We start from the raw sequence: 24,028 nt of genomic DNA on the forward strand, positions 1-24,028 counted from the left end.
CGCAATAATAAAATTGAAACGTCGGAGGAATAGACGACATACGATTCACAAGGACTACCCCACAAGCAGGATCTAATTCACTTAGCAAGGAGCTTCAAACTCGCACTACCACTAAAGAAGGAAAGCGGTTTCCGTCACTAATCAATTAGTCCAACCATTTTTGGTTTGGGGAAAAGATTTTTGCTTAGTACGTCATATTTAGTTTCCACCTTCTAGAGTACGTGAATAAAAAACTCCGTTTCGCTAGGCTGACTATCTGGTGAGGGTCATATTCGTGGAAACTCTGTTTTCTTTTCACATCAACCCATGGAATCTTTGTCCATCCATAACGTAGAAGACAAGTACTTGAGGTTACACTTGCCTCTAAAAAGGCAAGCGAAAGCTGTAGGGGGGTTTCTGGTGGGGTCTTCATTACTTGTCCAGGCAATGAGAACAGCCTGGTTTGCCAGCGGGCTTGAAACAAGTGGCGCTGGCATTAGTGGCGCTGAGGATTTGCATGATCTAACCTAAGGTATCGTTTATGTGACGGCTCAGGCAGGGGTAAACAGGAAGGAAGTATGGTGGCGCATCCGTGCCTCGGTTCCCGGACGTGCGCAGGGAGAATGCGCATTTCTTGTCTCACATCGCCTAGAGAGAGTTATGGACTGACTTATAAGGCTTGGATTCCTCTAACTGTACGTACCAATTTCTTTGGAATAGTATGAGCTGCTCCGAGAAGAACAAAACCATAAGAAATTAGTATCTAAAGTGGATAATATGTGTATATTGAAGACTTGGAGCATTACAAGTGATATTAGAGCCGACTTCTGACCGCGTGTAAGGCCATGGCGAGAATGTTGTGCTCCAAAGGGGTATGTAGTTATACAGTGTGATGGCCCAAGTGGCAGTGCACGGGGAGGAGAGATGGTAGTGTATCCACACCTCATATTTTTGTTTAGGGGTTGAATTCAATCCCTAAAATTTTTCATACGATAAATAACCAAAAAAAAAAAAAAGAACAAAATTTAAGTACTAAAGAAAGCTTTTGTATGGTCTGAAGTAGGCACCTTGAGCTTGGTATGAAATGTTAAGTAAGTTTTTAACAAATAGTGGCTTTGAGAAAGGAAAAGTTGATACAACCTTGTTTATAAAAAGAGAAGAAAAAGATTTTCTACTTGTACAGATTTATGTAGATGATATAATCTTTAGATCTTCTAACGAAAATCTTTGCAATAAATTTTCAAGATCTATGCAGGAAGAATTTGAAATGAGCATAATGGGTGAATAAATATTCCTTTCTTTGATTGTTTGACTTGTGATTCACTTAGGATTCTCCATGCAATTAAAAAAAAAAATCTCTTTCCAGTTCTTTTCCATTTTTAACCTTTCTTGGAACATCATGAGCAGATAAAGAAACTATATAAAATAATTATTTAATCATTCCTATGAGAATCTACACTGTCATTATTACAAGTTACTAATCTATTGGGTCCCCTCCTCCCCATTATGGAAAAATATTTATATTTTATTTTTGTCTAGATCTAGATTCAAGACCCACCCCTAGTGTCTAGAGCACCGATTGGAGTAAATTTTTCATGTGAACTGTGTTATGTTCCCTAATTGACTAATCGGCTCTGATTTCATTCCAAAAATGAACAAGTGGGTCAAAAAAAAAAAAAATTAAAAGGAAAAAGAGAGATGGCTGAAAGAGGTGGCAGCCTCTAGCACAAGGGTTGAGGCGAAACCGGCGGAGAGAATTATACGCACCAATAAAGTTACTAATAACTCAACAATGAACCTTCCGACCAAAAAAAAAAAAAAATCAGCAATGAAACCATGAATTATAAAAATAAAAAATTAAAAATTCATTTTTTGTGAACCTCTCACGAATATGATTATGCAGATATATTTGTTCACTAGAATTATTGAATTATTTCTGTCTAAACTTGTCAAAATGGGTCATAACCCCATTTCTTAACCTTTATTTATGGATTGAGTTGGGTTGATATATGGATTGATTATATTCCATAAATAAGTCATAAATGAATTTATACCAAATTCTGTAGCATAAATAGGTTTAATATCAATGTTAGATTAATTCACAACTTACTTAAATCGAAACTAGATAATGCTAATATATTGCTAGTAGGTATCCAGTAACTAATAAAATCATTTCGCTCGATCATTTCACTTTCAATTTCTTGTGCACACCCCAACATATGCATATTTGATAGTAGTTGATTAATTTAAAGTCTTCATAAGAGAGTTATACTAAATTGGGTAATAATAAGAGCAAATTTACTTCTTCTTCTTTTTTTTGTCAATAATAAGAAAATAAATGAACATGGGTAACCAACTTAAATAATGTTAGCGACTCAAACTTCATTGATAATCTAATCGCAGAAAAGGATTGGTAAGTAAGACAAATATAATGATAAATCTAGTGAAATAGAAAAAAAAAAAAAAAAACCCCAAATAAATGCCGTTAAATTACTTAAGCAAGAGATAAAAATCCAAAACTAATTTTGTAAATTAGTAAGGATAAGGTTGGTAAGTCACACAGAAAGGATTGGTAATTATATATATAAAAGATCAAATGTATTTGGAATAAAATGATTAGACTACCATTGATTGTATCACCTAATTTGACTTATAGCAAGGACATACATGAAGATCCATGCATTAATGAACATGATGCTAGTTCTTAAATGAGTTAAAGTTATTAATAATGTCTTCTTTGAATTTGCGTCCGATAATAATGTCTTCTTTGAATTTTATCCTACCCACTAAATCGTGAACAATCACATCTCTCTCTCTCTCTCTAGTCTCTCTTATTAAATCATGAACAATCATATCTCTCAATCATCTCTCAATCATCTCTCTCTCTCTCTCTCTCTCTCTCTCTCTCTCTCTCTCTCTCTCGCTATATATATTATAATTATCGTCCTTTTCTAGCCTCAAAAATCAATTGTAGATGTTGCTTGAAGAAGAGCAGCAAATGGTTATGGACGCTAAGGGCCTGTTTGGTAACATGTTAAACAGTGCATAATTCAATTCTTTTGTTCTCGAAATAAACAAAAAAATAATAGAAATTTGTTTGGTAACGTTTTGTTCTTATAAACAAATTTGTTCATAGAATAGATTTAAAATAAAATCAAAAGTAAAAAGAAAGTTTTTTTTTTTTTTTGGTTTTAGGGAAGAATTCTAGAGCCAACCATTTTCTTTTCTTTTTTTCTTTTTTCTTTTCTTTTTTTTCCTCTTATTCTACTTCCTCTAGCCGTCGCTAGCCTTGGGAAAAAATAGAAAATATGATAAATTATTTAAAAATTTATAAATTATAAATTACCAAAAAAAATAAAAATTGAGGGTTATACCAAATGCATTTCTATTTCGGAATAGAAATTTTGTACAATTATCAAACATTTTTAATGTTCAAAAACTCGTCCAAAGAGCGAGAATCAAAGAAAATGATTACTAAATACACTTTGATTGTTCAATACCTTTGCAACCTTGATCTTACACCCAACCCACATAAAGTGGGGAGATATTTATAATAAGGTCGGTCTAACAGATTTAGCTAGTCACATTTAAGAGTTGTATTAAGAAAGGATAATTAATAATAAATAGCTTTAGGAAAAAGTGTTAAAAAAATCTTGAACCTTTTGCATTGATACCAATTCATTCATAAACCTTTTGACTTGATACCAATTTAGTCATTACAACTAATTTTGACTGTATATTGCTAATGTAGATGCCAATCCAAGCTAGAGGGGACAATTTTAGTCATATTTAATATTTTTTTTAGTTTAATTATTTATTTCTTTTTGTTCCTTTTCTTTTTCTTTTTTCATTCTCTTGCTTCTTCCTTTGGCCGGTTATCAGACCTTGGCAATTGATAGAGGTGAGGGCGGCCTCGCATTGGGCTAGTGAGTCGAACCTCACCGACCATAAGTGAGGTTGCACTGCGAGGGCTCAAGCCCTCGCTAATGGCTAGGTGAGGCTCAACCTCACTAGTCCTCACATTTCGCCGTTCCAACAACTGGCTAGAGGAAGGAGGAGGAAAAGGGAAAGAAAAAGAAAAGGAAAAAGAAAATAGATTAATAAATAAAAATTAGAGAAAAATATTAAAATATTATTAAAATTTCTCTACGTCGCGACGCCATACCATGTCAGCTTACCAATGTCCATGTTAACAATATTTAACTAAAATTAGCCGGAATGACTAAATTAATATTAAGTCAAAATGTTTATTATTAAATTTGCATCAATAAAAGGTTTTGGACTAAATTCGTACCAATGCAAAAGGTTTAAGACTTTTCTAACACTTTTTCCAATAGCTTATGATCAATTGTATGAAGTTGGCGACTAATGAATAGATAAATTATGTTAAATATAGAAAATCAAATGAACTATTACAAAGCTCACCCATATTTGTGTAACATCAATTGATTTGGATACCTTTCAAATAAGGAGTTTTAGCTAGCCGCTGGTTCATCATCGTCAAGGGTTAGAGTTGACCATTTCGCAACCCGCCCTTTTACTTTCTCCGCCTACATTAAATCATTATCATAGAATTACATATGGGATGTTATTAGGTACATTGTATGTGACATGATATATAGAACTAAAACACAAATTACCATGTAATAAGATGACCAAATATGGAATGCTTACATCTAGGAAGTCGGACACCTAGAGTGACAAAATTTGATATGGGGAGGTATTTAAGTATCGAAAGTTACGAAAGTGATACTTAAGTGCTAATTTAAAAAAAAAAAATGAGACATTTGAATGCTAAGTTTGGCGAAGGTAGTCAGAAAACCTACATGACAATTTTTTAATAATATAACTCACCTACGTGGTACGCCAGAGAGTTGAGTCAGTGACAAAGAACAAAAACGACGTCATTTTGTTTTATTTTGAATTTTAATATTAATATTAATTAAATTAAAATATTTATACATAAAAATAAAACAAATAAAAAAGAGAAAAAGGAGGAGGAGGCAAAAGGCGAGGTTAAGCCCTTGGCATTGGCTCCCCACCGTCGTTGGGAAGGGTCAATGATGATGGGGGAAGGGTCGACCAGGGGCCCTTGGCCTAGTGACCTCGGCCGATTGGCAACAAGGGCCTATGAGCCCTCCCCCAAATCTAAGGTGAGGGTCATGGCCTTTTGCTAGCTGGGGCAACCCCCTAGTAGGCGGTGGTTCTTGGCCCAATGGGCTGAGGGCCGGTGACCCTCGGCTGGATGTGGGGAGGCGTGACCCTCACCCGGATCTAACAAGGCTCATAAGCCTTCGGCTGGCTGGTCGGCCCGAGATCGCCGGCTCTTGGTTAGGGCCCGGTGACCCGGGCTCAAACCTCCGTCCACCATCACCGGCCCTTCCAACAATGATAGGGAGGTGGTAGCGAGGGCTAAGCCTCGGCCTCGCAATCTTCATTTTCTTCATTTAAAAAAAATATATATAAATAAATTTAGTTTTAACTTTAATTTAATTAATATTTATATTAATTATCTAGCAACGTTAGCAAAACGACATCACTTTTGCACTTGAATAGCCATGTTAGTAGGTAAAATGATGTTGTTTTGCCCTTGTCTCATTAGAAAATTGCCGCATCAACATCTTGACCGGATTTTCTTGCCGTTGACACTTAACTAATCTATTTTACTCCAATCTTGGTATTTATGTGTCACTTTCGTAACTTTTGACAATTAAGTGTCTTTCCGTGCCAAGTTTTGGTATTCCAAGTGTTTTTTTTTACCCTTATATCTATGTTCTTTGATCTGAACACAATGAATATTCTTGAATATTACGTCTTTCTCCCAATCACATCGGATTGTTATTACGGCTAATATCACGGTTTGAACAGCAGTGCCTCCAATAATCATTCCACCCCAGATACCCTGTAAAGTTATTGGAAGTTTTCCTTAATATTAATATTAATTAAACCATTTGGTTGTTCAACTTAAGTAGCAAAGCATAGGAAAAAAGATGGGAGTTCTCGTGTTTCGATCACTAAGGAAGGTACAAAAACTAATTAGCAATATGAAAGATCCAAAAATTTACCATGACACCTAAGTGGAAAGCCATCCCATGAAGAATCAAGAGGTAGACCAACAACATAGTAACATCCCAAATTGATAAATGCAACATATGCTAGCCATCCCAATCCAACAGCAACCCCTGTCGCATTGATGAAACTCGCGTGCATGTTGTACGGTGAAAACAAATTACTGCTCAGAGAGGAAAACTTCCTCTTAAGTATATCAACTTACCCTAATTCTCATGTAGTTAGTTCACTTTGTAGTGAGAGAAATTCAAGTTGTCACGCCCCGAACTCCAAGTACGCAAACATCCGTCGGCGGTAGATTAAAAGTGTGACACCCCGGGACGCATCGCCGATCCATTCATTTTATCTTTCGATTATACGCATGCAGAAACAAATTAAATTAAACAGCTAGTCAATCAATAATAGTATGGATAGTAAAAGCGCCACAACAGTTTTTCACAAACTACGATTTATATATCAACGGTTAACCCGAGGAGTTCAATATGTACAAGACTACTACCAAAAGGGACTCCTACGCGACCTGCTAACAAAAAGGGGTCAAGGTCGGGGTTAACTTCCAACTACACAACTCCAACATCCGCTCTAATATCCATACCCAGGCCTAGCCAAGAAGTCGGGCACGTTGCTAGGTGAGCACAGTTCCCCGGGCCCTTCCCGCTCGGTATCTAGATCTATTACGACACCATCAGGGATGTCGATATCCATAGGGTCGGTGTCTTGCTCAACCTCATTCCCTAAGGATAGCCCATCAAAACCGTGCAGGGGACCCTCCCGTTCGATTCCGTAATAAAGCAAGCCTTGAAGCGGTGGGGTACCGCATTCACAAGACTTTCCAGCATAAGCTCTCCATCTCCTGAAAGAACCATTCCTCTGTATTCCCCAAAACTTTCGTCATAGAAACGAGCGTGCGGAGCTTTCCCTTTGCAGTAGTCTTGTGATCTTTGTAAGGTAGCAACAATCATCTTTTCGGTCTATTTTTTAAAATTATGCCTAGAGTACATTTGCAATGACGTTTAGCATTTTTGTAGCCGTGTTTGATATGCTTTAGATAAAAGGAGTGCGTTTTTCACGCTTAGCATTTTTGTAGTCACTGATATAAATAATATATGAAGTCTTTTACAAGATCACGGCAACTATAGTATATCCAAGAACAGATGAGACATATTTCGGTATAGGAGAAACCATTTCGCTATATGCAAATGCAGAGAGAGCAAAAATAGTAGTACTAAACCCAATTGGATGGAAGTAACATTCAACTTCCATAAAAACCTTGGAAGTTAAGTTTATAGAATATTTACCCATGAACCCTTTTTTTCATTTAATTATATGGAAAACATTCAATTCAGAACATTGACCAAACATCCACCTTTTAGGCAAAATAAGATGATATCATTGGATGCTTTCGAGAAACTTTTTGGCATTCAAAGTAGTGACGGAAAGCATTCATGGTTTATCCAGGCTTGATGCAGGCAACAAAACGTTTACGTTATTCGCAACTACTGAAAGGTGTGCACTTTAGAAGAAGTCAGAAAATCATAGTGAAAATTTGTAGATTTTCAAAACCATGCCAATTTCACAGAACCAGAAAACTTCTTGTTCTGATCCAGCAAATTGTACAAGTTCACGGGGATACTTAGATGGGGAATGACAGACATGTCCTCGGAAAATAGAAAATCCTCTGGTTCCTACACTTTGGAAGTGATACTTAATAAAATGGTGGACTTTTGCCCAATCTGATTAAGCATCTCAAGATTGAAGAAGAAGATCCTACATCAGCAGAATCACCTCCATCGCCTCAGATGAATTTTTTGAATTATGTCCTCAATAATTATATACGGGTTGCTTCCCACCATTGGTTTTCTAAGTCAGAATTAGAGGAGAAATTATTGGAAGACCTGCAGAAGAAGATCAACGGTGAAACCCAAGAGTCCTCCTCAGGTGAAGGAAATGCTAATCAACTACTGCGAGAACAAAATGAGCAAGAAAATCCGGAAGTAGATTATTAGAGAATCCTTAGGAAAGTTTGTTTATCACGTATAATTACTCGGCACTAGCCAGTTTTGTCGAAGAAGCTAGCAGTGTGAAGGACGGCCATCACATGAAGGATGACATGTCGGATGGTGAAGAAACAACTTTAATAAAGAGGCACAGAATGGTAACAGCACTGACAGGAGCGTCGACAGAACGAAACAAAAACGAGAAAGGTTGTCGAGGAAAAAGTAGCTTAGGGATAACGTGGAATCAATAGTAATCAGCACACTAGCAACGAAATTCAGACAGAGAGAAGACAACAGGCACACTCAGAGTAGAGCACTGAGAAGGAATCCAAGAAGTTCCCTGCCTATAAAATCAAAAGCAACCTCAAGGAGAAGGCATGAACTACAATCCTAAAAAATCAGGTTACTTCAAAAGACTTTCCAGCATAAGCTTTCCATCTCCTGAAAGAACCATTCCTCTGTATTCCCTAAAACTTTCATTATAGTAATGAGCGTGCGGAGCTTTCCCTTTGCAGCAGTCTCGTGATTTTTTGTATGGTATCAACAATCATCTTGTCGGTGTACTTTTTTTAATTATGCCTCAAGTACATTTGCAATGACGTTCAGCATTCTTGTAGTTGTAGCCGTGTTTAATATGCTTTAGACAAAAGAAGGGAGTTTTTCTCGTTTAGCATTTTTGTAGTTACTGCAATAAATAATGATGGGCAAAAGTGCAGCCCAAGGGTACGGAGAACACTTAAGTGTGGTTTTTTTTTTTTTTTGTTGAAAAAAGGACATTAAAGTGTCAACTCTAGTTAACAGTGTCGGAAATTCGATGTGGCTTATTTTTAATAATATAAGTCGCTTACATGGTTTGCCAGAAAGTTGAGTTAGCAAAAAAGGGTCAAAACGATGTCGTTTTTGCCTCTTATTTGAATTTTAATATAAATATTAATCAAATTAAATTTTAAACTAAAATTTTTAAAAAAAAAGTTGCAACACTTATTCGGCAAGGGTTGTGCAAGCCCTTGCTGCCACTGCCCCACTATCGCTAGGAAAGGCTAAGGTTGTCGGGCCCTAGCCGGGTTGGCGACCTTGGCCGACCAGCGGTGACGGCCTACAAGCTCGCGCCCAAATCTAGGGCAAGGGTAGCGGCCCTCTCCCAAATCTAATGAGGGTCGCCAATGCTCACCCAGCCATGCTAAGGGCCGCATTTGCCTAGGGGTGATCGGTTCCCGGTCCGGTCAGTTCCACCCAAGAACCGGGAACCCGACCGGGAGGACCGGTTCCCACTTTTCGGACCGTGGACGGACCGGCTGTCTTGGAACCGAGAACCGGACCCGACCAACCGGTCGGTCCGGTTCCAATGAACCATCGCTTGTTTTCATTTCATTTAACAAAAAAAATAAAGTAATGCACGAGATTATGATCCGGTCAAGTTTTCTTATTCACTTTGTGACCAACAAAGTGACACCTTATTAAATTATAAACGTCCACTTTGTGGAAACAAAAATTAAAATTCTGCATCATACCCTATGTCCTTGCACTATTATGAAACAAAAAAAATAAGCTAAAGATCCACACAAATTTGAAATATCAAACAAGTTCAGCGGTGATTTGGACCAAATGTATTGGGAGCACAAGGCGCTGGAGGCGAAGGCGCAGGTGGTCGACGGGACCGGCGCGGTCTACGTCTGGGTCGACCCAAGCGGGTTCATAGCCATGTACCAGAACGGCAGCGTCCCGGTCGACGTCGAGGCCTTCAACAGCTTCCAGAAGTTGATTGACTCCTTCCTCCTCCTTCGGCTGGAATCGGACGGTGTGAGGCGAGATGTTGCGGCAAGGCACTCCGAGGAGGAAGAGAGCTGAGCGTCCGAGGCACTCGAAGGAAGAGAGCCGAGCGTTGGTGTGAGTGGGGTGTGAGGTGAGGCGTTGGGGGCGTCGGGCAAGGCGTCGAGCGAGCAAGGGGTAGGGTTATGGTTTTGAGATTGAGAGGGAAAGAGTCGAGATAGACAGTGAGAATTGCCGCTGAAGCGAATTAGGTTGTAAAATTTGGGGAAAGGGAGGTTGATGTGATGGTTACTTGTATATGAGAGTAGAAACTAAAAAAAATAAAGAAAGGGTTTAGCTGTTTCGGTTGCAAGAGGGAAAAGAAAAATAAGAATTGTAAAATTGAAAAACTGATGTGACTCTTACTGTTGAGTATAAAGAAACGCAAAAAAGGAGTTACCTTTGAGGAAAAATAAATATGGTAATGGGTATTGTAAATTAGTTTAGAAACTAATATATATATATATATATATATAAATGGTGGTCCGGTCGGTCGGTTCTAACCCCCAAACCGGGAATCGGACCAACCGGTCACCGGTTCCAAAAATAGGAACCTAAGACCAGGCCGAGACCCTCTAGAACTGCCCGAAACCGGCCGGTCGGTTCGGTCCGGCCCGGTTCCCGGTTTGGGCGGTTTCCGTTGCACACCCCTACCGCTTCTTTGGATAGCTAAGGCCCAGCAACCTTGGCCAACCCTTCCCCCATCGTCAACGGCCCTTCCCGATGACGGTGGGGAGGTGACGATGAGGGCTTGTACTTGTACAACCATCACTAAACAAGTGTTGCAATCTTTTTTTTTTTTTTTTTTTTTTCAGATCTTAAATCTAATTTAATTAATATTTATATTAAAATTCAAATAAAAGGCAAAATGACGTAGTTCTTGGCTTATCTAGCCACGTTAGCATGCAAAACAACGTTGTTTTGTACTTGTTTCGTTGGAAAAATGCCACATATGTAATTTGGCCCCATTTTCTTGTTGTTGGTACTTATGTGATCGATTTGTTTCGATTTTGGCACTTAAGTGTATCTTTTTGAATTTTTGGTGCTTGGGATGTTTGAGACTCAATAATGATGAATCCAATGTTTGAACCTTCATATATGGTAAATATATTCATGGGGTAATTTTCTCTTCCCCTACCACATTACACTAAACTACTTTCACGAGATTTAGATTCATTTCCTCCGGTTGTAATTGTCTTAATACAATCAATCGAAAAATGCTCATTAGGCACTAGATTGAGAAGATTGAAGAAAGTTAGGGCAATTGTGGAAATTTTTATTCTTGTAGGGAACAAATTAGTAAAAGTGAAAAAAAGAACCTAAAGGATAAAACTAGAAGAATTGACGGAATATTCCTAAATTTGAGAATGAGTGGTCACAGAACAAGTTTCCCTCAAAGATATCCAGATCAGGAGTATTTAAGGTGCATTAAAAAAGAATAATGATAAATTTGTTTCTAATGGGCATAGCTTACGATTGGGCAAACACCATAAAAAAAATCCTAACTATGCCAACTGTGACACAAATATCATAATTTTTTTATGTTCCAAAAACCTTAAACTTGTCCACTACAACATAAATACTTCCAACTTCTTTTGTGTCATACAAAAAATAAAATCCAAACTTAGAGATGTATAACATATATACCCTTTATTTTTATTCAAGATTTTTTATTATACCAAAAAAAAAAAAAATTGAACATTTGTGTAACAACAAATGAGTTTGGGGCTTTGCAGTGACATAGAAGAACGTACTTTTTGTGTCCTAGTAGATATTGTTGAGGGCTTTTTATAGTATTAACCATTCATGATTTACCATAATCTAAGCCCAAAATTGAAAGCTTAAAAATCCTACAGCTTACAGACGTTTCTGGTGTTTGGTTAGACTCCAAAGACCAAAATCTATTTTCCTCTTTCTTAGGCACTGAGTAGGCATGCACATCACATAAGCTGGAGCTCGAATACTTTAGGTTGACAAGCACCAGTGCAGTACACAATTCAGGCATTACTAGTAGAATTTTCTCAAATCGTTTGCCATGTATCTTCCAGGCCAACAATGGGTTTTTCTACAGTGAGGTACTGCGTAAGATCATTCTTATTCTTATTGCGACCTGTCCGAGAATTACATTCTGCAACAAACATTTCGAGATCCCATGACAAGAGACAGAAGAAACGGAATTTTATGACTTCGCAAAGGCAGCAACCACAGCAACTTCTCCAAGATCGACGCAGTTCCTCCATGTACCGATTGATTATACAAGATTGCCTCGACCATTTAATTTGCTCGTCTCATACATGGCAACACCAGCACAGGCAGAATCAGATCAAGCTACAAAGAGAGGCTCTGGCTCAACTTTTCTCCTGATCCTGGAAATCGATCACCAAACTCTGAATCAGCAATTAGAGAAGCAAAAGCATTCTTCAGTCATTCTAAATTTATTTATTTATTTGGAGAAAAACAAACTGAGGAATGTGTTTATTTATCGCAGCTCAAACAGTTGAACTAAATCATTTTCAAGGTTTCTAAGCTTTTGATAAAGTTTAGAATCTACCAGAAATGAAATCAGAATTAGAGGATGCAAAACCAGACAGAAAAATTCTTATGTCCTCACCAATTTGACTGCGCCCATTTGCAACCATCAGTATCCACTACATGTAAGCTGTAGGCATGCCTCGACTTTGAGGACTGGTTCTCAAAGCTACAGTCAACAAGTGGAAGGAAATCAAGAATTAGCTTCCATTTCATTTTGAGCATCGGCTATTGCACCATGTTACTTTTAGAGTCAACAAGCTTCATAAAAATCTTCCAAGCAATATTTACAGCCGAAGCAAGACAAGAATCGAGTTTGTGACCACTTCCAAGTTTAACAGGTTCAGCAAAATTAGAGAAAGCAACTCAAATTAGTAGCCAATCATCATTTCGAAAAAAGATAAGGCATCCATACAATTGAAAACAAACCTGGAAGAAATTAGGAACCATAGACACAGAAGTCAATATCGAATTCTTTAATTTGATCATCATGGTGAAATAATTATATCAGCAGGTCCCCAAAAATAAAAATAAAAACACTTCTAGACTAACCTCTGATGAATAAGATCGCCATGAATTAGAACTAAAGACCCAGCTTTAACCTCAATTGCTACAAAATCTTTCTTATCATAGGTTGGGGAAGGGTGATCAAAGGAAACTCCCCCTTCACCTCGAATAAACCTTCTGACAAGGCCATCTGGAAAACATGAAAGATCAGAGATAAGATCTAATTTCAGAGTGAAATATGCTTGCGAGGCAAAAAAATGAGTGACATAAAAGACAATATTACTCTTGTGAGATCCAGGGATAGCCCAAAGACAGCCATTGGTTATTGTTGCATCTTCTAGAGCCAACCACAGCCCTGTGCAAGTAGGTGGCTCCGTGTAAAGAAATGAGTTATCCTGGTGTGGCACTACTTCACCTCCAATACCCGGTTGCTGTGCGCAAAATTTAATGTGAGAAGAACTAGGAAGACCACTGGAAAATAAAATGCCTTTGACAGAATAGTGAATAAAGGATTCATAAGAATATGTCACTTGCTAGGTCGGATACTGTGGCTTAGCCAAGATGTGCAAGATAACTATCCTGACAAACAACTGCCCACATGAACATATCTCAACTAGTCCAGACAAATGATCTCGTAGAAAGCAAAGATGAGAACAGCAAAAGCTATAATGAAATTTGGCGTACATCCATTTTCAGATCATCTTAGCATAGCATCATTTCTAGACATCTTCACTTCATACAACAAGCACCTTCAATTGGTGGCCTAGGACATATTACCTAGTACAATAGTACAAACCTACACATCTTTATATACTGGATCAAGTAGCATTAATTGCACACCTATACAGGAAAAGCAGTTGTGCTTTGCCAGCCAGAGTATATGAGAATTTTTTATTTCCATACCCCAAACCAACTCTAAACCTATATTTTGGCACCCATCCACCAATCACATACATGTTAGGATGTGTCAAGCATACAGTTATATAACATACTGGGAAGGATAAGCAAAAGGAAAAAAATGAAAAAAAGAACCGCTAATGATTGCTAGCAAATGAAATATTGAAACAGACTCTCATATATCTTATAAATTGCAAAAGAGCAGATAATCAGTGAAAATTCATAAAGTAGCCACGACCTTGAAAAAATGGATGGTAGAACAACATAGGAATTTCCAATAACCACTGGCCTTATGCAGATCCTGCTCTAATCACCTATATCTTTGTTCTCTTTATAATGGGGCCCAGAAAGAATATCCAAAATGATATTATCTACAGCAGGTTTTCTGTTGGACACATTGCTTGTAATTAAATTCAGTGACTGTAAGTAAACAAAATATAGAAAAATGGTGGGGAACAACAGGAACAGAGGGTCAAATTGTGATTCTACGATTGGCGTCACCAGCAGGTCAAAATTTGGTACAAATATAAGCCTTATCAGATCAGTATCTCTTCATAAACTTTGCAAGTAATTTCAATCTCATTTATATATAAGCTCAAATCCCATAGATAATGGTGGATTTGAGGATAGTAGATTTAAGAGATATTGAAGTAGAAGGATTCAATAAATTTATTGACAATTGAAATCACAAATAACAAAAAGATTTTGATTACAAAAACAAATTAAGTGATGCATGACATTGAAGATTAACACTGCAAACTGGAAGCTACAAATTGAAATATGTTGAAGGTTACCAACTTGGGATCACGTAGAATCTTTCCAGCCCTAAATGTAGGAAATTGTAGAGGAAAATAGTGTTTACAACTGGGGATTTATTCTTCCCAAACTGATAGTTTGTGAAGAAGAGCTCACCCTTCAGGGCTGAGGGATTTTCACATTACGATTGAGAATGGCTCTGATTATTGTAAATTTTAAAGCAACATAACAATACTCTAATTAATCTGATGGTCACCTTGAACTGTCTGAAATAAAAATATGCACTTGTGCAACACCCAGATTGGTCCAGTTAAATATCTGGAGAAGGCCTGGGCATATAACTAGTGGTTATTAAAGGACAAGGAGAAAATTGTCTGGTGATTTGACAAACGCAAGCAATGTCTATGCACAAGATTGAGGGAAGTATCATCAAATGGAAGTCCCTGAAAATGATTTGGCATAGATCCATCTTCTAGTCACAGATACAAATTAAAAGGAAGATGGCCAACATTCTGCTCTTGCAGCAGATATTCGCAAATGAAGAATGGACGCTGTGCCGTCTAAATGCAGTAAACCACCAACCATCCAGCTGAACCCATGATAAGAGACTAGGCCATCGGCCAATGAAACTAGACTAAGATCAATAACTTGCCGTGGAAATGAATGCACCATATTATATACTCAGCTACCCACTGATCTGAAATATAATTGGCTAAGATAAGTACCTTGAATATGTACATTGACTGAATGATGATAGGCTTTCTGTAACCTAAGGATAACAGCATGCCACAGAATTTTTCTGAGCTAGAGAAGGCCTTAAAGACCGGGTCAAGTTCGTGTAGCGCTGAAAGAAGGCACCATTGGAACCAATCTCAATAAAAATAAAAAAAGAAATAAAAAAACAAAATTTTGCAGTTGAAACCGTTCATTTGCAAAAGACAGCACCAGAAGCATATCATGTAGCAGTGATAGCATACCATGACCAACTTTATTGATGGACAATTGCTTGGGTTGCTTCAAGTTCCCATCATCACCAAATGCTTTCTCTGTCAAAATTCACCAGGATTAGTAAAAGCGATACTCCAGCAATGATGTTGGTACGTGCACTAATGACAGAATATCACAATCCTATCCCATTAAAGTCCTATCCACGAACTCTCCAGAGGCAACAAGCACAGAGAGGGGCCACAATAATCAAAAACTAGTCTTGGTAACATTAAGAGCTACCATGTACAGCAAAACCCAAAAAACAAAAGTTCAAGACAATGGTAATTGACAAATCAATCAATTAATATCATCATTTCTCGACCAAGATAAATAATTCTCATCATATACACAGAAAAATTGAAGAAAGACTCGTACCCTCGAAGAAAAACGAGACATTCTCGGCGCTTTCGTAGAAATAATCGTCGGTGTGTTGCTGCTGCAAAGCCAGAGATAAGAGATCCAACACCCCGAGCGAGGGAAAAAGAAATGGGTACTTAATACGAAGCAAAAAGTTGGAAACTTTGGATGCGGAACCTGGTTCTTGGTAGAAAAGATGGAGGCGGTGGAGCAGTCGAACTCGTCGACCAACTGTTCCATCCTCCTCATCATGGCATCGATTTCCTCGGGGCGAGCGAACGATTCCATCACCAAGTAACCTGCGGGAGAACAGAGCCGTCGCTTCTCAGCAAACTGCATCGTTCGATTCGCGAAAAACAAGAAGAAATTTGTCCAAGAAGGGTGGTGGGCAACCTTGAGAGCTGAAGAACTCGAGCTGGTCCGGGCTGAGATACCCTTTGGCGCCCATGGTGGTCGGAGGAGGAGACGGAGAGCTGAAAGCGTCGCGGTTGAATCGGAGAGATGGCTATGGCCGAACGGCGAGGAGACGTGGCGGAACTTGGAGGAGACGGTGTCGTCGTTATATACAGAGGTCAACGTACTTTTCTCTCACCTTTTACTTTTTCATTGCGATTACGTTTCCCCGTTTCACGTTTAAGGATGTCAAGATTTTCTTTTCTAATCACGTGGTGTGTGTTGACTTTTTAAGAGGAAATTTTGTGCCCCCTTAGACTCTTTTTTCGCGAAAATGAGGGTAAATGTTATTTTAAAAAATATATTGTGCTGAAGTTATACAAATCGATTTTCGAAAATTATATCTATTTGCTTAGAAAATGAAGTTTCCAAAATGGCACGGAGAGAATTTTGGGTATGGAAAGTCGATTGATCTCCAAGTGGAAATTTCACACATTTCGTGATGGAAGGAAGAGACCACAGTTGTGGCGGAAATGGCACTCCTCTGGTGACGAGACCAGCTCGCCAAGTGCCCAGAACCGGAAGGAACATCAACGCCAAAGGATGGACGGGACAGGCGGGTAAGTTTCTTTCTTTTTATTCTTTTCAGCTGGTGAGCTTATCTCGTACTTGACTTTTCCTTCTTAAGATTTCATTAAGTAGATCTTCGAAAGGTACTTGTTGAGAATCTAAATATGAAAAACATTGTAATTTTCGAATTTTTTCTATATTTCTTATGTCTTGTGTGATCAATACACTAAAAATCAAAATATCTCTTATTAATGCACTCATTAGCAAAACTCTTTCACATTAATTCTCTACTTCAACCGATCCATCTTTCTTTTTCAGAGCCAAAAAAATATCAATCTTCAGCTCGATGGCAACTATTCTAACATGTTTTGGAAACATGTGAGCCCCTCCATTTTGACAAATCGCGTGAGAACTGTACAATTCAGCTGCTAAAATCTGTGGGCTCACATTTACTAATTAAGAGCACATATATACATTTATATATAGGTATTGCGTCTTTTCATGGTATATTTGCGAGTCTTGCGACTTAAAGAGACATCGTTTGAAAGAATTAGTAAAGGCTCATGAAATTATGCAGTTCTTATATGAATGATCTCCTCCTAACAAAAATGACACAATTTACTAACGATTTTGTAAGCACAGTAATTTAACAATACGGAGTTTAGGAGCACCTCACACATTTGTAAATGCTTAATTAATGTATGACATACTTTAAATCTCAAATTTCATTTCTGTGCAACAGTTATGGAAATAATTTAGGAATTGCTCCTATTTGCCACAGATAATGTCTATTTCTAATTGCATAAATTACATTTGGATGAACCACCAAACTATATAAAGAGGCTCATTGACAGTGGATAAAGAGCTCCTTCTCACATGCTCCCGAAACATGCGGGCCGCTCAACCTTCAATGACGTGAACATCATGCAAGGCCAATATGCTTTTAGCGAATAAAATTGTACATCGGGATTTTGGAGTGGTATTCAACAAGCCATGGATGGAAACTAAGCTACACCAGTACCGCCATCCACCCACAATCAAACGGACAGCCTTAGCAAGTTATACAAACATCATGGCATATGCCAATAGCTTGTTTCCTGATTTTCAAGGGAGTTGGGATGTACCCACCTCCGTATAGCTTGCCTACAATAATAGCTTTAAGACCCAACATTCGTTTGACTCTCTTTGGTTCTGCATGAATTACATCCATCCCTGAAAATCAATCGGAATGATACTCCATGGTTGTCCTCCTGAGATTTACAATGCCATGTACCGCCATACAAGCCTCATCAATCATGCGATTGCATACAGCATATCAGATATCTCCAATCAAACCAGCCTCATTCCTCACACGAGTCTTAGCTTTCCGAGCCTGCAAATGACATAGATATCAGAAAACACGCTTGGGAACTGTGATAAACGGATGGGCATCTGTGCAAGTTCAAGCACAGATGGGCTAGTGGGCATGGTTTTGGTTCTCTGTCTCAATACGCCAGAGAAAAAAGCATGTGTTGAAGGCTAAGTTCCGTGGTTTGGCAGGGTTAGCTGTGGTGCAAAAGCTAGCCGTGACATCTTACCCAGCCAAGCAAAGAAAGGAAAAAACAAGAAAGATCCTAGACATACTAAACTCATTTAAACCATTAGTGTACTACTTTTATCAAGTGTCAAGTGTGATCCACTTGTTTTAAGGTTCAAATGCAATCCGCCACACAAGTTAGTAGACCAATTTTGCAGACTACTCTTTTTTTATTTATTTTGTAAACCAGAGCCACAAACACAGAGGCTCAGCTACCTAAAGACCCATGGAATACCAATTAAGTTCAAGCCTTTGGCTTGTGCAAGTTATCCTAATGCAAAACAATTTGCACACAATTGGTGGGATTTGAATAGATAATGAGTTCCTGAGCTGCAAATTCCCTAACACACCAACCAAGTACCCCAATCTTATGGGCTTAGAATACTCAGCATTTCTCCATAAGGAAGGAACAAGAAGTGGAAACAAATTGAACTCTTCACTGTGACAAGCAAATCTGTGATGATTATGTCTCTCATCACAACTTCATCAATTTTGCACTAGTCACCTCCAGCGAGAACAAGAAGGGTACTATCTTTCCTTCTTTCTCCATGTGCCTCACTCTTCCAAAACATTTTTTTTTTTTTTTGGCCAAAATCACCCTTCATCGTGTTGATTTTGTTGATTATGTGCAAGGAAGGGGAGCTTAAATGGGTATTGACTATTGATCTTAGGAATTTCTTCTTTTCTGGGTTTGAGACATGTTGTGAAAGATGACAGGAAGAAAGTGAGCTGGTTTCTGCATGAATACTTTCCATATAGCATTGAAAATTGTGAAAAATGAAAAAAGAAATTGTTTTCATTTCTCCAACTTAAATCTGAAACTGAGTTCCACCACGTTTTTGTTTGAAAACATTTTCAAGAGTACACCAAACACATTTTGATGGTAAATTTCATTCTCAAATTAGAACTAGAACAGAAAATGTAAACTTTTTAAGGAAACAAACAGGCCCTTGGTCTCTTACCTCCTCCTCCCATTCACATTTGACAGTGATAAGTGCTAATATCAATGTCTGGACCACAGTTCCACTAATCATCCCAGCCCATGTCCCCTGTGCAATAAAAGATATTGAGCTGAATCAGGAGTTTGGACTGGAAATTGAGAAAATTGAAACCTCATGGGAGCAATGCCTCATACCGTGTGGCCACCATGCACTTTGGAAAAATCGTAGGAAAGAATACCAAATAAGCTTGAGTTCAATCTTAAAAACAGAGCCTCCTAACTATTTGGACACAAATTTGACAACGTGGCATGAAATGGAGCATATTCATGTGAAAAAACAACTGACCTCACTTGTAGGAGGAAGAATTCATTTTAATGGTTTATGTTAGGAGTTTAATTTGAAACAGGTATAAATTCCAAGGTCATACCTTGATACCAAAACTCAAAAACCAACCAAAGAGAACTCCAAGGGGAACCCCAATTAAGTAATAGCTACCAATGTTAACCACAGCTGCTAATGCTTGCCAACCAGATCCAACAGCTGCACCTGAAAATCACTAGGCCGTGTAAGTATTTTGTGGTCACAAAATCTTAAGTCTCTACATAACCCGCTGAATTACCTGACAGTACTGGTTGAATCGAATTGAACAGAATGGTGAATGCCAATAATACTGCTAGCTCATTGACCATGTTTATAATAGCAACGCTCGAGGAAAAGATCATTGCAAGCTTCTTGTTGAAGGCAATAACAATAGTGCAGAAGAGTATCCCCACCACCAGTGAGCTGAACAATGACACCAGCAGAGCAAATTTGGCACCCTTCGCATTGCCTGCACCTAGCTCATTTGCTACCCGGACTCTGAGTTGAGAATTTAAATACATCTCAAAAGGAGAAGAGACTAATAGACTAAAGTGAATTATATTTGCTTGCAGATATGATGTCTTTCATTTGAATGTGAAAATGGTCGCAACTTGCACCAGAAAGCTATCTTGGATGTAATCAACTCTGAGAGAGTAGAGGAAAGAGGCTTTTGTCCTATTGGTGTAAAAAATATCATGCCTAAACCCTAGAGATAAAAGGTTTTCTCAACAAGCGCTCTGAGATGACATTATTGGGTAATCAAACAGAGGAATTTTTCAGATTTCAAGGCACTGATTTTTCCATGTGATACCAGTAGCCAGTCCCTTCAAAATTGACTAGTTCCACATTAAGTACGCTAAAAGAAAATGCTCAAAGAGAACTCTATGTGAAATTATTTACATAGTAATGCTTTTATAAAAATGCACACCTAGATGAAAATTGAAGTTGACAATTTTCACTCTTTTTTCTTGCTTTTCTTTGACAATTTCTAATTAATATTCTAAATCAGCCTTTTTCTGCAGACAATTTCAGAATCTACGAAAGTCATATACACCCTGATTACAATTTTTGTGGTTCCAAGGCACAGAAGCTGTCTCAGCAGAGGGGTATCCACAATATTAACATGATCATACAGAGGACTTTTCAGCTTATTTTTGGAAGATTTTAAGCACAGAAAAAAAACACAATCAAGTCACTAGGAGTTTAGCAAAACAAAAAAAGTCACTAGAAAGAGCATTCTAGATGATGGTTCCATGCAATTTCTTAAGAATTACTGAAATAAGTATGTATGAGTCAATCCCATCTTGCAAACATAAGAAATACAGACTATAGATGCAAAATACTTGTAAACTCAACCTGTGCTCATTGCAGAAAAAGTTTCTCCTTAACTTTTGCTGTAAATTCATAATGGACAGTAGTTTTTACTCATCATTCTCATAACTTACTTTTCTTACCTAGAGCAGTATGAAAAAGCAATGCATATTTTATGTTTAAAGTCTTTCATGTAACCCAACTCACATGAAAGATACGGAAAAGATATCGCTATGAGAATAGGTTCAAAACAGTCCGCACACAGGTTCGGCATGATGAGAAGGTTATATTATTTTCACGGTTGAGCAAGAATACAAGAGGTAACGAAAGAAGGAAAAGCACATGGCTCCCTCCTTCAACCTTTTTTGACATGCAAAGTTTGCTTTTCACAAAGTCCCTTCTATGGATAAAATCAACTAACGGATAAACCATAATGACATTCAAAATTCGAGGGACTGTAGTTCATGTCACTCGCTTTCAGGTGTATCAATCCGGAGCATCTATTGAGCAAAATGGTTGTATGCGTATTTAACTTCAAGTTGCCACGCATCTATGTGCTAAAAAACATCCTTTTTTCTAGATAAAAGGGAGCTAATTTCCTCTGGCAGCGCAAAATTATAGACGTGAAATGTATATAATAAAATTCGCTGATGCTTTGCCATTTGAAAATGTCTATGGCCTGAAAGTCCTTTTTTTAAATATATATAAATTGGGAGCATGAGAGACTAGTAATCCTACCCAGTTGCAGCCAAAAATCCCAGCGCAATCATTGATTCCCAGCCAAACATAGTAATGCTGTCAATCAACATAAAGCATGAGAATAGTACTGCAATATCAGAGAAATTGCAACCACTCATATTGACAGTCTATTATCATAATTTAACCAACCAAATGGACAGGGCATCAACTGCAACCTCTGAGTTGTTTAAATACCCTGACACTATGATTAGTACTCTGTAATAGAAATTCTCCAACCTGAAAACAAAAACCACAAACTATAAATAGAGACTCTATCAAATGTCAGTGGCTTACACATTTTGTGCTGTGCCATTAGAGTTTCACTGTGTTCTGATGCTTATTAAGCTGCGACTTTTTAAATTGTCACAATTCTGACTTCCGCATATAATAACTAGAAGTTAAAAAGTTAAATGCATAACCAATTACTCTATGCTTAGAAAGAGAGTCTAGTATATTCCACATTTTATGTTTAACAAAGCTGTAATGAATATCACGGGGAAGGGAGAGTGGGGGAGAGAGAGAGAGAGAGAGAGAGAGAGAGAGTACAAGAGCATGACTCCTGAAGCAATGGAGAGCTTTAAAAACTCCCCCAGCCCAACGATGGCCTGAGTTGAAAATCCTGTCCATGTAAGAGGACAACCACCATAAACAGTGTAACCAAACATACCAAGGACTGTAACCCACCAGGAGAAGTCGATAGTTAAAGCTGTTCCAACAAGCCCAACTCTCAATTTGTAAACAAACAGCCAACTAATAAGCGTATGGAGTGCAAGCGATCCCCCTGAGACCCATACAATAACTGCAGTCTTAAGTTGGCTCTGCAAGAACCTCTGTAACGTGAATTGGAATGGGAAGCACAAGTGGAATGGAATTAACCAAATAGCCACCACACCCGTCTGCTCAGCCACTGCGCTGGACTGGCCAATGAGCTTCAGAATTGGAGTAGCAAAAACAAAAAGAGGTAGCAATAAAATTGAGCATGCGAATAGAACTATCCAGGAACGCTGCAGGTATATGCCTAGCATCCGGTACTGTTTGGCTCCATAGGCTTGACCGCATAGCGTCTCCAGAGCACTAGCCATGCCCAGCTACACAAGCAGCCCAAAAGTTTGAATTAGGGACAATCTGAACATCCCTCTCTATGAATCAAACATAAGTACTGCTATTGAAGACACTTCTCCTTTACAATTCCACTGATTACTCATCATTTGTAACAGCAGTAATTTGAATTTTGATTGCTATTCCAAATTATTGACATTTATCAATCCAATTTGATTGCTAACATCAAGGAACTAAGATTCTAATGTGAAATCGAAACCTCCCTCCATCATACGATTGTTATCATAACCAAAGCCAAATCATCAGTCTCATCACTGCTGCTGCCACTATGACGACTGCCATACAGATCCCATTTCTGTCACCACCACATCACAGACTCTAGCACCATTAGAGTCACCTCCACCATCACCTTCATTATATCATCACCATTCCAACCCTCATCTGCCCACCTCCGCCACCCCAAATATTTCAGCCGCCACTTCCAATAACCATTATCACCACTATCAAAACAATTTCTAATTTAGCCCCCACTTTAACAAGCTAACTAGTTCCATATCACAAAATAATTTATGAAATCCATGCAAATTCATAAACTCCCGAACTTTAGACGAGATAAAGAATGCAATTTCAATTTGATTCAAAGCCCATTCATCCAGACCCGACTCAAATAACTACAACAAAAACGCAGATGCACAGAGCCATGCACACAAGTTTTCAACTTCTACAAACCCAACTCTTTATTTCCATCCGCCATCGCTCATTCCGCAACCGAAGAAAAATGGGTGAGAGGAAAAGCGAGAGCGCACGAACCAAGAACCCGAAGCTGATGGAAATAATGACGGTGGTGGCGATGGAGATGGCCGCGAGATCGATGTCCCCGAGATGGCCAGCGAAGGCTTGGGTGACGACGGTTATGGAGTACAGGGCCACCCGACTGAAGATGGAAGGCCCGGCGACCCGCCATAGCTCCTTCGACTCCGACAGCGTCCGGCTGAGCAGACCCAACTGAACTGGGTCGTCCTCCTTCTCTTCCCGGCGTTCATCTTCGTCATGGGATGGAGATGCTAGCAATGGGTTCTGCTCTCCTCTTTCGGTCGTGCCCATGTGCACCGCAGCTCCAGCAATGGCGGACTGGAGTGGAGTGGAGTGCGAGTGCTGATCGGCCACAAGAATCGCGGAATAAAGATTGCATT

General features: G+C 38.5%; 2 protein-coding genes across 3 annotated transcripts; both read right to left on the bottom strand.

The window, feature by feature from the left end:
* Positions 1-11,838: 11,838 nt before the first annotated feature.
* On the bottom strand, positions 11,839-16,468 carry LOC104416398 (phytanoyl-CoA dioxygenase). 2 transcript variants are annotated; one of them, XM_010027809.3, is made up of 9 exons: positions 16,281-16,468; positions 16,065-16,186; positions 15,906-15,963; positions 15,521-15,589; positions 15,269-15,387; positions 13,174-13,321; positions 12,936-13,080; positions 12,466-12,552; positions 11,839-12,220 (listed from the first exon to the last, which is right to left on the bottom strand). In XM_010027809.3, the coding sequence occupies exons 1-9, from the start codon at positions 16,333-16,335 to the stop codon at positions 12,178-12,180; spliced, it is 846 nt and encodes a 281-aa protein (XP_010026111.1). In that variant the 5' UTR covers positions 16,336-16,468; the 3' UTR covers positions 11,839-12,177. The 2 variants fall into 2 exon arrangements, with proteins under 2 accessions (XP_010026111.1, XP_010026104.1); XM_010027802.3 differs by having other exon boundaries at positions 15,906-15,966.
* A 1,213-nt stretch (positions 16,469-17,681) lies between these two features.
* LOC104416416 (protein DETOXIFICATION 27) lies at positions 17,682-24,028 on the bottom strand. The gene is made up of 8 exons (XM_010027818.3): positions 23,646-24,028; positions 22,323-22,864; positions 21,927-22,013; positions 21,777-21,833; positions 19,987-20,225; positions 19,795-19,913; positions 19,389-19,475; positions 17,682-18,222 (listed from the first exon to the last, which is right to left on the bottom strand). Exons 1-8 carry the CDS (start codon positions 23,937-23,939, stop codon positions 18,166-18,168), a joined length of 1,482 nt encoding a protein of 493 aa, XP_010026120.2. The 5' UTR covers positions 23,940-24,028; the 3' UTR covers positions 17,682-18,165.

The sequence above is a fragment of the Eucalyptus grandis genome, chromosome 11 (assembly GCF_016545825.1).
Source record: "Eucalyptus grandis isolate ANBG69807.140 chromosome 11, ASM1654582v1, whole genome shotgun sequence".
Classification (NCBI taxonomy): Eukaryota; Viridiplantae; Streptophyta; class Magnoliopsida; order Myrtales; family Myrtaceae; genus Eucalyptus; species Eucalyptus grandis.